The following is a 12,730-nucleotide window of genomic DNA, read 5'->3' as shown; positions in this document are numbered from 1 at the left end:
TATATTTGAATCTGATGCTAAGGCTGTGGTAGATGCTATTCACTCTGAAAAGCAGGACATTTCTGAATTTGGCATGATTGTAGAAGATTGTCGAGCCCTGCTAAGATCCACCCCTTCTTTTAAATTAGTTTTTATTTCTCGCCTAGCGAACAGTGCGGCTCATTTGGTAGCTAGGCTTGCCTGTTCCAATGCTAGCGATTTTGTTTCCACTGTTGTGCCAGAGTGGCTTGTGAACATTATTTACATGGATGCAAATCCATCATCTATTTAAACGTCTCTTTCAGGTTCAAAGAAAAAGTATTATTATGATTTGATTTTGAGAAGAGTGTTGAGATATTAAAATGTAATTGATTTATTATTCGAGATTAAATTCAAAGTGATATAATGTGTAATTTTTTAAATTGCAATGTTTTTCCTACATGTGTTTTAATCTAAATACTAAATTATCACATGAAAATCAAACTGATCCTTTGCAAATATTTTCAAAAGGAACACAAGTTTCAGCAAATTAACTTGTTAATGCAAACAAAATGCATTAAAATGATACGGAGAACTACCATATATAACTATATTTTTCATTACTCTATCTCTATTTAAGTATCATATCTGTGATTCTTTCTACTCAAAACATACCAAAAACTTGTCCAGCTTTTATCTAAGACTAATAAGAATCTGAACATTCATCATCATCCTCGTCGTCATCATAATCGGCTATGTCTTCATCAATAAAAGGATCAACGAAATACTCAAGCTTCAAACACTTAACTACAAGATCATCACCCAAGTTCACTTTCCAACACCCATCAATGTTAAGATGCGAAAGAGCCTTACAATTAGCGAGTATAGCATCAAGACCCAAATCTCCAAACAACCCATAACACATCTCGAGTTTCCGTAGACCTGACATTGTATTTGCTATCGCTATAGCCTCACAGTCATCAGCCTCGAAATCAGTTTCTCCAAAAGATTTCACTTCTAGCGGTGACGGCATGTTTCTTATGAGTTCGACTAGGCCTTTGCAGTTGTTACCAAATTCCGCAATCCCTTTGCTTGTGATCTTCAAACAATAACTAATGTCTAACACACTCAAATTCACTAGCGAACCAACATGCCTTTCCACCATCTTGTCGGTCACTTCGCTTATTGGCATTTTCAGCACCTTCAGGTTTTTCCCACTGCACAAAATAGATAAATTCATGTATATGTTCAAGAGAATGAATCCATAAGTGAATGTATTTTTTCCTTATTAGGAAAAAATGTTAATTCAAACATGAAACTAAGATTTATAGAGAGAGGCTCCTCTCTCTACCATTTTTCTTCCCCTTTGCTCCTTTTTTTTTCAAGCTTCCACCACCGTCACCGCCTCGCCTCCTTTTGTTCAGGTTCTCTTAGAGGAGGAAGGAGGAAGCTTGTCTTCCTTCTTCCTCCTCTCATTTATATTTTAGGTTTTGTTTTTTTAGTTTCAGTTTTATCTTTTCTTTCTAGTTTGAAGTTTATATACCTTCTCGTATCACTTTTCCGTCAGATCTACACCGGTCAGCTATACATTTATCGTTTATTTTTTTTTCGGTCTTAGCAAGAGCGGAAAAGGTTCATCTGTTTTTCAATGGGATTCGACTTCCGAGAAGTATATGATTTCTATTTTGTTGTATTTGTACCCTTTGTGGTTTTTTATTGCTTTTTGTAGTCTTTATCTTACTCTTTGTAGTCTTTTTCTTGCTCTTTGTAGTCTATTTTCTTCCCTTTGTGGATTTTATACTGGCTATAGCCTGTATGGGTGGGAAGTTTTATTGTGCTGTATTCATACTTTATGATTCTATGGAATGAAATATGACACTTTTACAAAAAAACAAAAAAAAAAAAAAAAAAAAAAAAAAAAAAAAAAAAAAAAAAAACATGAAACTTAAGGAAAGTCTGAAATTTCCCATTACACAAAATGGAACAGATAAATTCAAAATGTAAATTTTCCGAAAATGACTCCAAATCTGAAATCAAATGGATTTTTGTTTACAAACATACAAAAAAGGTGTAAACTTTCCTACCTATCAATCTTTTTATTCATATAGGTTATGTTTAGAACAAGAAAAGGTACCGTTTTTAAGCATGGAAAGAGCAGAAAAAATAAGGAAACATTTTGAATCAATTATCATACCACGAGTTAGCAGCATAAATGAAGCCGGGGTTTCCAAGATTGTAAGCAGACAGCAACACAGATGAACCTCTACTACGCTTCATAAGCTTACGAGCTACTCTGTCAACATCTTCCACGGAACGATTCCTTTTCTGGCACCAGTCCTGGATATCCATATCACACCAGCAATAAGATCCTGAAACGCATGCTAACCAATTTTTACACACCAATGAAGCATGTCCAACCCTCTCTTCTATCGGGATTCGGACGAGTATCAGAGCTAGTATTTCCGGATTCAGCTCCTCCCACCGGAAAGAGGAAGACGAAGACCACTCTTTCTTTTGCATAGCGAGATTTGCCATTAGAGCTGAAATGTCAGAAAGAAACTCTTTTTCTTCTTCTTCTGTATTAAGCCTATATATTAACTTTTGTGGGAAGTATTCTTTTTTTTTTATGAGCCTCTTCCTATTCCCCCTCCTTTTTATACACCTGTTACAATCCTGACAAGGGTATTTTGGACTTTGTATTGTAATGTTTATCCCTCCAATTAAAAGTTCACAGAAACAATTCTAGATTTTGACTAAAAAGATAAAACAAATGTTTGTTTCTATAATTTCATTAACCAGTTATTAAGTCTTTCCTTTTGTTATTAAGTGACAAGGGTACAAATCTTTTTCTTATTTCTCAGATATTATGGTAGAGTGTATTCTATTGTTAAAAGAGCTAGGTAATTCTTCTGTCTCTTTTGTAAAACGCTCAGCGAATTGTGCGGCTCACTGTTTAGCAAGAGCGGCCAATTCTATGTCTGATCGTGGGGAGTGGGCTTGTGCTCCTTCATTTTTGTATTCGTTCCTTTCAGCAGACTTTACTAAATAAAATTAGCACTGATTCAAAAAAAAAAAGTGACAAGGGTACACGTTAGTATTTTGTAAAATTTAGTTGATTAGGTGGATTCTAAATTCACCATGAAGTTAATATTTTGAAGACTGGACATATAAGTTTTTTTTATTAAATGTTTTAATTGATTTAATTGCATAGGTTCTTTTTGGTATTGTTGTAATGGAATGCCCGTTATAATCGAAGCTCATTACCATGTTTGGTTAGTCATATCATTTTTATCGCAATAGATACATATATACACTATTCATTTTTTTTTACAAATTTATGTAATGGACATTACAAACAAAATAAGTATAAATCCTCGTTACGATTGTATTTTTTATTACTAATAGCAAAATACGGAAAAAAACATGAAATAAAAACTGAAAAAATGCAAAAAAAGAAAAAGAGAACGAGAACGAGATAAAATGCAAAAAATGGTAAAAAAAACACAAAAATCGTAAAATGGGAAAAGGCGAAAAACATGAAAACAAGAAAAAAGTGAAAAAACACGAAATATACGAAAAATGAGAAAAACCACAAAAAATGAGAAAATAAGAATACGGAAAAGAGCAACAATGAGAAAAACAACAGAAAATGGGAAAAGCTGAAAAATGAAAAAAAAGCAGGAAAAAACATGAAAACACGAAAAAAATGCAAAAAATGTAAAAAAATAAGAAAAATGAAAAAAAATGAAAAATAATTACATTCAACTAATATAAATGTAATACTAATAATTTCATTATATCAATTTTATTAAAATCCAAACATGGTAATAAAATCATTATTCCATTCCATTATATATATGATTAAATTGCAATATCGATTATATTACATTGCATTATAATATACCAAACAGACTCTAAATATTTGAATTTGAATTTCAAGTCAAATGAATAGATTTAGAAGAAGTTGATTATTTGACAGCGATACAATCTCATAATATTTGTAAAATTTAATTTAGAAACCAATAGAGATTAATTCTACATTCACAATGAAGTCAAAATTTTCAAGACTAATTAGTGTTATAAATTTGGGGATTAAATTGTTTTGACTAAATGTTTTAATTGATTTAATCTATATATATACCTATATAAAAGAAACCTTAAAGGAGCTAATATGTCATCTTAGAATTTTTACAAGCCATTTTTTCCTAATTTCCTAAAAATTCTTTCTACCTTTCTCGATTATTAAAGTAAATAACAATTAGAAAAATTGAAATTTTAGCCGTTCTTTTAGATTGTACCAACAATTTCATTGTGTGTTACAGCTTTTTTGCGGCAGGTAGTATTCAAGTTTCTCTAGCTGAAGCGTGACACGATATTTTGGACAGTTTCATTCCATTTTTAGAATGCTCATTTCGAAATAAATGTCAAAAGGGTAGTGGATTGCATTTCAAAAAAGATCTATGATACTACTGAATTCGTGGTTGTTATAGAAGATATTCCAAATTTTCATTTCAAAAAAGGTCCATGATCTCCAGATTAGCAGACGGTGTAACCCATTCAAAGCTCGTTATTTTTGTTCCAAAATGGAGGGATAAACCGCTTATTGATTTCTTTAATGATATTGTTCTCCTAATTATTTAGTTTTTTATTGATCTAGTCCAGAATTACTTAAATTTGATTTTTGTTCATTTAAATTTATCAAATAAATATTATATTAAAAAGATAAGGTGTAAAAATATCTCTAACGACGGTTAGTAGAAATTTTATCCTAATGTCTAAAATTGTGCAATTTTCCGACTAGTGTTGGTAGCAAATAAAAAATTTACCACTAACATTTGGCTAAGGCCTCTAAAATACTGAAGCTACCCATGCAGACTCTTTCTCCCTCAAGAACAAGTTGCCGCCCCATCCCCTTTGATTCGACCAAGGTCTGTTTCGGTTTAGAGATTTGTTTGGGTGCTAGCACACAGGTTTTCCAGATCGTCTCTACGTATGTGGTGTAGAGAAGCTATCATTTATAGTTTTGCAGCTCAATCAACGGGAACATCTCTCTACCTCGAGAAAAAAGTTTTTCTTGATTAAACTTAGTTTTCCGCCTGTTTAATTAGTTTAGAAAATCCATCAAAAATTTACATAAATTTTTTCAAAGAAGTTAGGCCGATGTAAGGTGTTGGTGTCCGTGAGAGATAGAACGGAACCAGACTCGGTAAAAAAAAAATTTGAGGCTTAGAAATCATTGAATCGTTTACTTGAAACCGAAGATATTTTTTAGCGCCAAAGAGAAAAGGCTCACTAGTTGACATGAGGAGATCAAAATTTCAAATTTTATAATGCATGCGTTAAAGCGATACGAAAGATGAATCATATTTGGATGTTGAGGAATAGCTCAGATAATCTGTTGGAAGCTGATAATGAAATTCAAAATCATGTTCTCTCTTATTTTTTCGAGTCTTTTTTCTCATTCTGATATTCCCGATTATCATAATGGTGGCATGTTTCTTCTCAGATCAATTAGGCATTTATACGTGTACCCGAATCTTAAAGGGTTGACCCAAAAGCTTTATAACTAGACCAGATGCATGGTTAGTTCGCAGTTGAACCTTAAAATAGTGGTTATGCCTCCACCACAAGTAGTGAATTCTTTTGAAGAAATGTATAATGAGGTTGGTGATGACAAATACAATGTCAAGTCTAAGGAAATTTGAGATTTGTTTTGGATCTTTTGGAAAATTTGGTCTCGAAGCCATGCTCATTAATTGTAAGGTTCTTCCATATTTTAACATTGAAGGGTATTGGAAAGTGAAGCTGGATGGTGATCTTTTGGATAAATGTTTGAAGTTTGAGTTGTTTTATAGACTCTTTTATTGACATAGACAATGATGATGATGAATATTTGAATACAGATTCTGATTAGTCCAAAATAAAGGATACATAAATTCTTGCAGGGATATTCACATGGATCTTAATGACCAAGTGAATTTGATTATTCGGCGTTAGATATAGGCTTATTAAATCTAAGCCGTAAAATATTTTGAATCTCCACCTTATATAAAGACAGAGTCAAGAAAAAAATAGCTACAATACTTACCATTTTAATGGAGGCTAATTACAAATCTAGCCCAATTAAGAGGGACCTTACATATCTAACTCACTTTGCTTCCATCTTACCAAATTAGACACTTTCAACCATTTTGGACAAAATTACCATCTATTCAATCATCGATCTACTTCTGATTCTTCTTCTTTCTTCCGCTTCTTCTCCTTCTTCTTCTTCTTCAGTTTATCTTCTTCAATTTCTGATACCAATCATTATCGATTTTTGAGATTATTGACGTATTATGTTCAATTTCACGTAAAAATGGTATGTTTTTAGCTTATACGCTTGCTTTTCTCGTTGGTCTTGCCTCTTTCTTCATCTGTAATGGTATCGTTTCAATTTCCTCTATTTTCCACAATTTTTCTCAATTTTCCTCCATTGCTGTCGTATTTGTGACGAAATTTGTTGCATTTCGTCACAAATGTGACAAGAGTTGTCGCATTTCGTCACAAATGCGACAAGAGCTGTCGCATTTGCGATGAATGCAACAACTCTTGTCGCATTTGTGACAAAATGCGATAAATTCCGTCACAAATGCGACATCAATAGAGGAAAATTGAGAAAAATTGTGGAAAATAGAGGAAATTGAAACGATACCATTACAGATGAAGAAAGAGGCAAGACCAACGAGAAAAGCAAGCGTATAAGCTAAAAACATACAATTTCTACGGGAAATTGAACATAATACGTTAATAATCTCAAAAATCGATAATGATTGGTATCAGAAATTGAAGAAGATGAACCGAAGAAGAAGTTGAAACAAAGAAGAAGAAGAAGAAGAAGAAGAAGAAGAAGCGGAAGAAGAAGAAGATCGATAATTGAATAGAACTAAGGGTAATTTTGTCCAAAATGGTTGAAAGTGTCTAATTTGGTAAGATGGAAGTAAAGTGGATTAGATATGTAAAAGGCTCCTCTTAATTTGGCTAGATTTGTAATTAGCTCTTTATTGCACAACTTAATTTGCTGAAATTATTGATTTTTTTGTGTTCCTTTTGAAAATATTATCAAAGTTGGAACAAGTTTGATTTTCAAGATAAATGGCTAGAAAATATAACATTTTTAAATAAATAGCTTTGTTCGATTTTCAAGATAAATACTAGAAAATATAACATTTTTAAATAATATATTATTTAAAAATGTTATATTTTCTAGCCAATTATCTTAAAAATCTAACTTGTTCCATCTTTGATAATATTCTTATATAGCTATCTTTTTAACTATTTTATCTTTATGATCTTCATAAACATTAAATAATGTAAGTTTTTGGATAATATGTTCTAATAACTAAAATGTAACCTTATATATATAACTAATTAAATTTGAAGGGTGTTGAGTTATTAAAATGTAATTGGCTTATTCAATTATTCGAAATTAAATTCGAAGTGATATAATGTGTAATTTTTAATTTGTAATGTTTTTCCTACATGTGTATTTTAATATAAATACTAAATTATCACATGAAAATCAAACTTGTCCCAATCTTGGAAATATTTTCAAAAGGAACACAAGTTTCAGCAAATTAACTAATGCAAACAAAATGCATTAAAATGATAACAAGAACTATCATATCACTATATTCTTCCTTTAAATAAATATCATAACTGTGATCCTTACTAATTGCGATTCTTACTAATCAAAATATACCAAGAACTTATCCACCTTTTATCTAAGACTAATAAGAAACTGAATTTTCATCATCATCGCCATCATCATAATCATTGCCATAGTCATAATAGCTAATATATTCATCACTAAGAGGATCTACGAAATACTCAAGCTTCGAAGTCTTAACCAAAAGATCATCACCCAAGTTCACTTTCCAACATACTTATTGAGTATGGCATCAAGACCCAAATCTCCGAACCATCCATAACACATCTCGAGTTTCTTTAGACTTGACATTGTATTTGCTATCGCCATAGCCTCACAATCATTAGCCTTGAAATCAATTTGTACACAAGAATTCACTTCTGGTGGCCACATATTTCTTTTGAGTTCGACTAGGCATTTACGGTTGTTCCCAAATTCCACAATCCCTTTCCTTGTGATCTTCAAACAATAACTAATATCTAGCACACTCAAAGTCACTAGCGAATCAACATGTCTTTTCACCGTCTTGTCTGTCACTTCGCTCATTGGTATTTTCAGCACCTTCAGATTTTTCCCACTGCACAAAATAGATAAATTCATGTATATGTTCAAGAGAATGAATCCATAAAGTTCAGAATGTATCTTTTCCTTAGTAGTAAAAAATGTTAATTCAAACATGAAAAGTAAAGTCTGAAATTTCCCATTACACAAAAGGAAACAGATAAATTCAAAATGTAAAATTTCCTTATTAGGCAAAAATGGAAAAGAATAAGATAAAAGTAAAGGAAATTCTGAAATTTCCCAAAATTAGTCTAAATCTGAAATCAAATGGATTTTTGTTTACAAACATACAAAAAAAAAAAGTGTAAACTTTCCTACCTATCAATCTTTTTATTCATATGAAAGATCAGAAGAAATAGGAAAACATTTTGAATCAATAATCATACCACAAGTTAGCAGCATAAGCGAAGCCGGGGTTTCCAAACTTGTAAGCAGACAGCAACCGAGATGAACCTCTACCACGCTTTATGAGCTCACGGGCCACCCTGTCAACATCTTCCACCGAAAGATTCCTTATCTCGCACCAGAGTTGGATATCGATTTCAGACCAGCAATAAGGTCCTGAAACGCATGTTAACCAATTTTTGCACACCAATGAAGCATGTCCAACCCTATCTTTTATCGTGATTTGGACGAGTATGAGAGCTAGTATTTCCGGATTCAGCTCGTCCCACCGGGAAGAGGAAGAGGAAGACCGCTCTTTCTTTTGTGCACTCAGATTTGCCATTAGGGCTGAAATGGAGAAAGAAACTCTTTTTCTCCTTCTGTATTTTGAGTAGCTTTTGTGTGAAGTATTCTTTCTTGAGGAGAGCCTCTTCCTATTCCCCCTCACTTTTATACACCTGGGGTAGGGATCCTCTAGAGTTGAAAAGCCTCTAGAGTTGATGGAGTTATAATCTCAACCATTAATTGCAACATTAATGGATGAGATTTAATTGATAAATTTTAATATTTAATTAGTCATTTATTATCAATCAAATCTCATCCATTAATTTTGTAATTAATGGTTGAGATGCATATAACTCCACCGACTCTAGAGGAACAAGGGTGTTTTGGACTTTTTTTATGTTTATCCCTCCAATTAAAAGTTTCCAAAAACAATTCTAATATTTTAATTTTCACTATAAAGAAAGATAAAACAAATACAGTAAAACCTCTATAAATTAATAATATTGGGACCACAGAATTTATTAATTTAGAGAGTTATTAATGAATGGATAAATTAATAATTATTAATTTATAGAGTGATTTTAATTTTTTTAAATAAAGTTTAAATTACTAATTTAATTTAAAATAAAGTTTTTGTCTAAAATTAATGAATAAATAAGATTAAATGTGCATTATATAAGTTAATTGAACTTGAAAGTTTATTTATTTTAAAAATATTCAACGTATCATAGTTAATGAATTACTATATAAATTTATATGGAACGTTGTTTCAAATCATACCAAAAATAGACTTCTTATATGAATCTGTCACAACGAATTTAGAGGAAGCAACCACTTAAAACATTCATGAACTTGAGGGAATGATTGGTCAGCTTGGTTACCACAATCCAATGGATGCCAATCAAATATTGATTATCCAGGTGAAAACAATGAATGCTCAAGTTTAGAAGAAATTGTGTCGAGCGTTAGGGAAATTTAATTGAGGATGAAGCTGAAAATGATTCGGTACATTTGAAACCAGTCACAAGAAAGGAAACAATTATAGCATCATCAACTCTTTACAATTTTTTGTTACAATTTGACAAGGATACGTCCGAACTTTTGAATGCACTGAGAATAGTTAGAGATGAAATTCAACTAGATTTAAATTTCAAGAAAAAACAAAATATTATAGATTCATATTTTTTCTAAATTATCCTAAGTATATATATATATATATATATATATATATATTTCGTATATGTATTTGAGAAATTATTAATTTATAGAGGTAATAATAGAATGTATTTATAAAAGGTTGTTCCAGAAGGAGCTATGACATTGCAGGAATGCTGATATTTTTGGAGAATGAGCTATTATCCCTCCTAATCTGCTTGCTTTTTTCTCTAAAAAAATCAATACTATTATCAATATCTTTAGAGAGGATAATTCTTCTAGTATTGTCCAGAAGAATGTGATTCATCTAGTGGGTTGGAGTAGACCTGGGGAAGGGATTATTAAGCTGAATACGGATGACTCTTGTCGTGTGGATGACAGAATTGCGGCTGGTGGTGTCTTAAGAGACGATGGTGGTGCCTGGGTATCTGGCTTTGCCCAGAATTTAGGAATGGGCTCTACTTTCACCGCTGAGCTCTGGGGGATCTTCTCTGGGATTAGGCTTGCCAAGAGACTGGGTGTGAAAAGGCTTCTGGTGGAATCTGATAACCTTGAGACGGTTAACTTCATCACCAATAACAGAGCTGTGTGTTTGGTTAACCAAAATTTAGTAAAAAGGATCAAGAGATTATGCCCTTTCTTCGAGTCTATCAGCTTTGGACATATCTACAGAGAGCAGAACAGAGTTGCTGAACGCCTAGCTGCAGAAGGCCATGAGATGATGTTGGGGGTTTCAACATTCTCGCTTCCTTCGGAGTTCCTCCGTTCTTTACTCTTTGATGATCTTGTGGGGGTTAGCTTTCCGAGGCTAATCCCGGGTTAGTTTTTTGGGCTGTTTTGTTTTTTCTTTTCCTTTTCCTACCAAAAAAATAAAAATAAAAGGTTGTTCTAGAAAATTATTATCTTATTAATTTATTAAAATTGATCATTTTTTGAACTGGCCCAAGTCGGGACCAGAAGAAATTATTATTTTAAAGAGTTTATTAATTTATCGAGTATTAATTTATAGAGGTTTCACTGTAATATTTGTTTTTATAATTTTATTTACCATTATTATTAAGTCTTTCCTTTTGTTAAATGTTAACCATTATTAAGTGACAACGTACACATTTTAGTATTTATAATATTTGTAAAATAGGTTAATTACATGTCCAGTAATTTCGTGGATTTGCAGATGGATACATGTGATTTGTAAAATTTTATATTTTGGTTCATTTTGTTAGAATTTGATCGATAACAATCTTGAAGCGAAAAATTTAATGAGTTAAATGATATTTTAAGCAATTTTAATTCTTTATATTTTTAGATTTGAGGTCATTTAAGTGTTGTTGTTTTTTATGAGAAAGCAAGTTATTGTTTAGGGAGAAAAAATGGACTTTAATTCTTAAAAAAATTTAGAGAGAAGAAATTAAAAATATGGTTCCATAGTAAATACGATACAAAACAACTTTAATTTTTAAAAAATTTCATTTTGAGGTCGTTTTCGAACGAATTTGGCCAAGTACAAAAAAATACAAAATTTTGCAAACCACAAGATTACGTTTGTAAAGAAAAATACCAAATGTACCCATCTACAATTCTGTATAACCACATGCCATCTACTTGTAATTAACCATTGTAAAATTTAAAATTGAGATAAGGTGTAAAAACACCTCCAAACGTTTATAGCCATGAGCAATTTTACTTATAACGTCTAAAATTGTGCAATTTTACCCCTAACGTTGGTAGTCAAGATCAATTTTACCCCTAACGTTGTCAAGTTGGAACAATTTTAGCAATAATTTATCAAACTGTCTTTTCGGTCATGAATCTTATTATCTACACTTTGTCTATGAGTCATTTTATCACTCATTAGTGATATATCATAAACATAGACGTGAAAAAAGAATTAAAAAATATAATGTATATTTTACGAGTTTGACAAAATAAATTCAAAATATTTCGCCGAAGTAATAAATATTAACCTCAAATTCTATTATTAAATCATATAAAAAATGAATTTTTTTAAAACAAACTGATATGCAATTGTTGCAGAATAATGATAAAATATGTGTGTTTTATAATAATATCTGAAATTGACCTAACTTAACAACGTTAGAGATAAAAATTTATCATTTTAGACGTTAAGTGTAAAATTGCTCCTAACCGTAAACGTTAGGGTATTTTTACACTTTATCCGTTTAAATTTGTTAGAGGTGGATTCTAAATGTGAATTACTATACCCAGCCATGAATTCCCACCCCTAGCCCCATGAAAAGACCGAACTACCCTTTACCCAAAATTTGAAAAAACACAAAACCTCTCAAACACCCTACACACTCTTTGATCAAATCCGGACTAATTTGTGAACCAAAAAACATGGAGCGTAACAACAACCGTAAAGGGAAAGCGAAAATAATAAGATTTACCGTTTTTGTTTTTTGATTTAAGCTTAAAAGTGGAATCTATGGGCGATTTTTCAAAAACGCCGAAATTGCAGCTGGGCGTATGAACATCACGCCCGACCTGTGGTTCGGGCGTGATAGCCTCATGCCCGTACCATAGGTCGGGCGTGATATTCATACGCTCGACCTATGGTGCGGGCGTGATGTTCATACGCCCGACCTATGGTTCGGGCGTGATGTTCATACGCTAGAGGGCTTTTTGAATTTTTTTTTAAATTATATTTACATTTTAATTAAATTGTTAAATGGTTAGATT

At 31.8% G+C, this 12,730-nt stretch overlaps 1 protein-coding gene across 1 annotated transcript; it reads right to left on the bottom strand.

Moving 5' to 3' along the window:
- Nucleotides 1-588: 588 nt before the first annotated feature.
- LOC136216724 (F-box protein FBW2-like) lies at nucleotides 589-2,551 on the bottom strand. The gene is made up of 2 exons (XM_066003280.1): nucleotides 2,153-2,551; nucleotides 589-1,175 (listed from the first exon to the last, which is right to left on the bottom strand). Exons 1-2 carry the CDS (start codon nucleotides 2,491-2,493, stop codon nucleotides 662-664), a joined length of 855 nt encoding a protein of 284 aa, XP_065859352.1. The 5' UTR covers nucleotides 2,494-2,551; the 3' UTR covers nucleotides 589-661.
- Between the last annotated feature and the right edge of the window lie 10,179 nt (nucleotides 2,552-12,730).

The sequence above is a fragment of the Euphorbia lathyris genome, chromosome 2 (genome assembly GCF_963576675.1).
Source record: "Euphorbia lathyris chromosome 2, ddEupLath1.1, whole genome shotgun sequence".
Lineage (NCBI taxonomy): Eukaryota > Viridiplantae > Streptophyta > Magnoliopsida > Malpighiales > Euphorbiaceae > Euphorbia > Euphorbia lathyris.
The sequence above is the reverse complement of the archived record's forward strand: the minus strand, read 5'-3'. Positions and strand labels throughout refer to the sequence as shown.

Coding starts and splice junctions, on each gene's coding strand:
- LOC136216724 (XM_066003280.1), bottom strand. CDS start 2,493: ATGGCAAATCTCGCTATGCAAAAGAAAGAGTGGTCTTCGTCTTCCTCT. Junction 1,176..2,152: donor ATTTATGCTGCTAACTCGTG/GTATGATAATTG, acceptor TATTTTGTGCAG/TGGGAAAAACCTGAAGGTGC.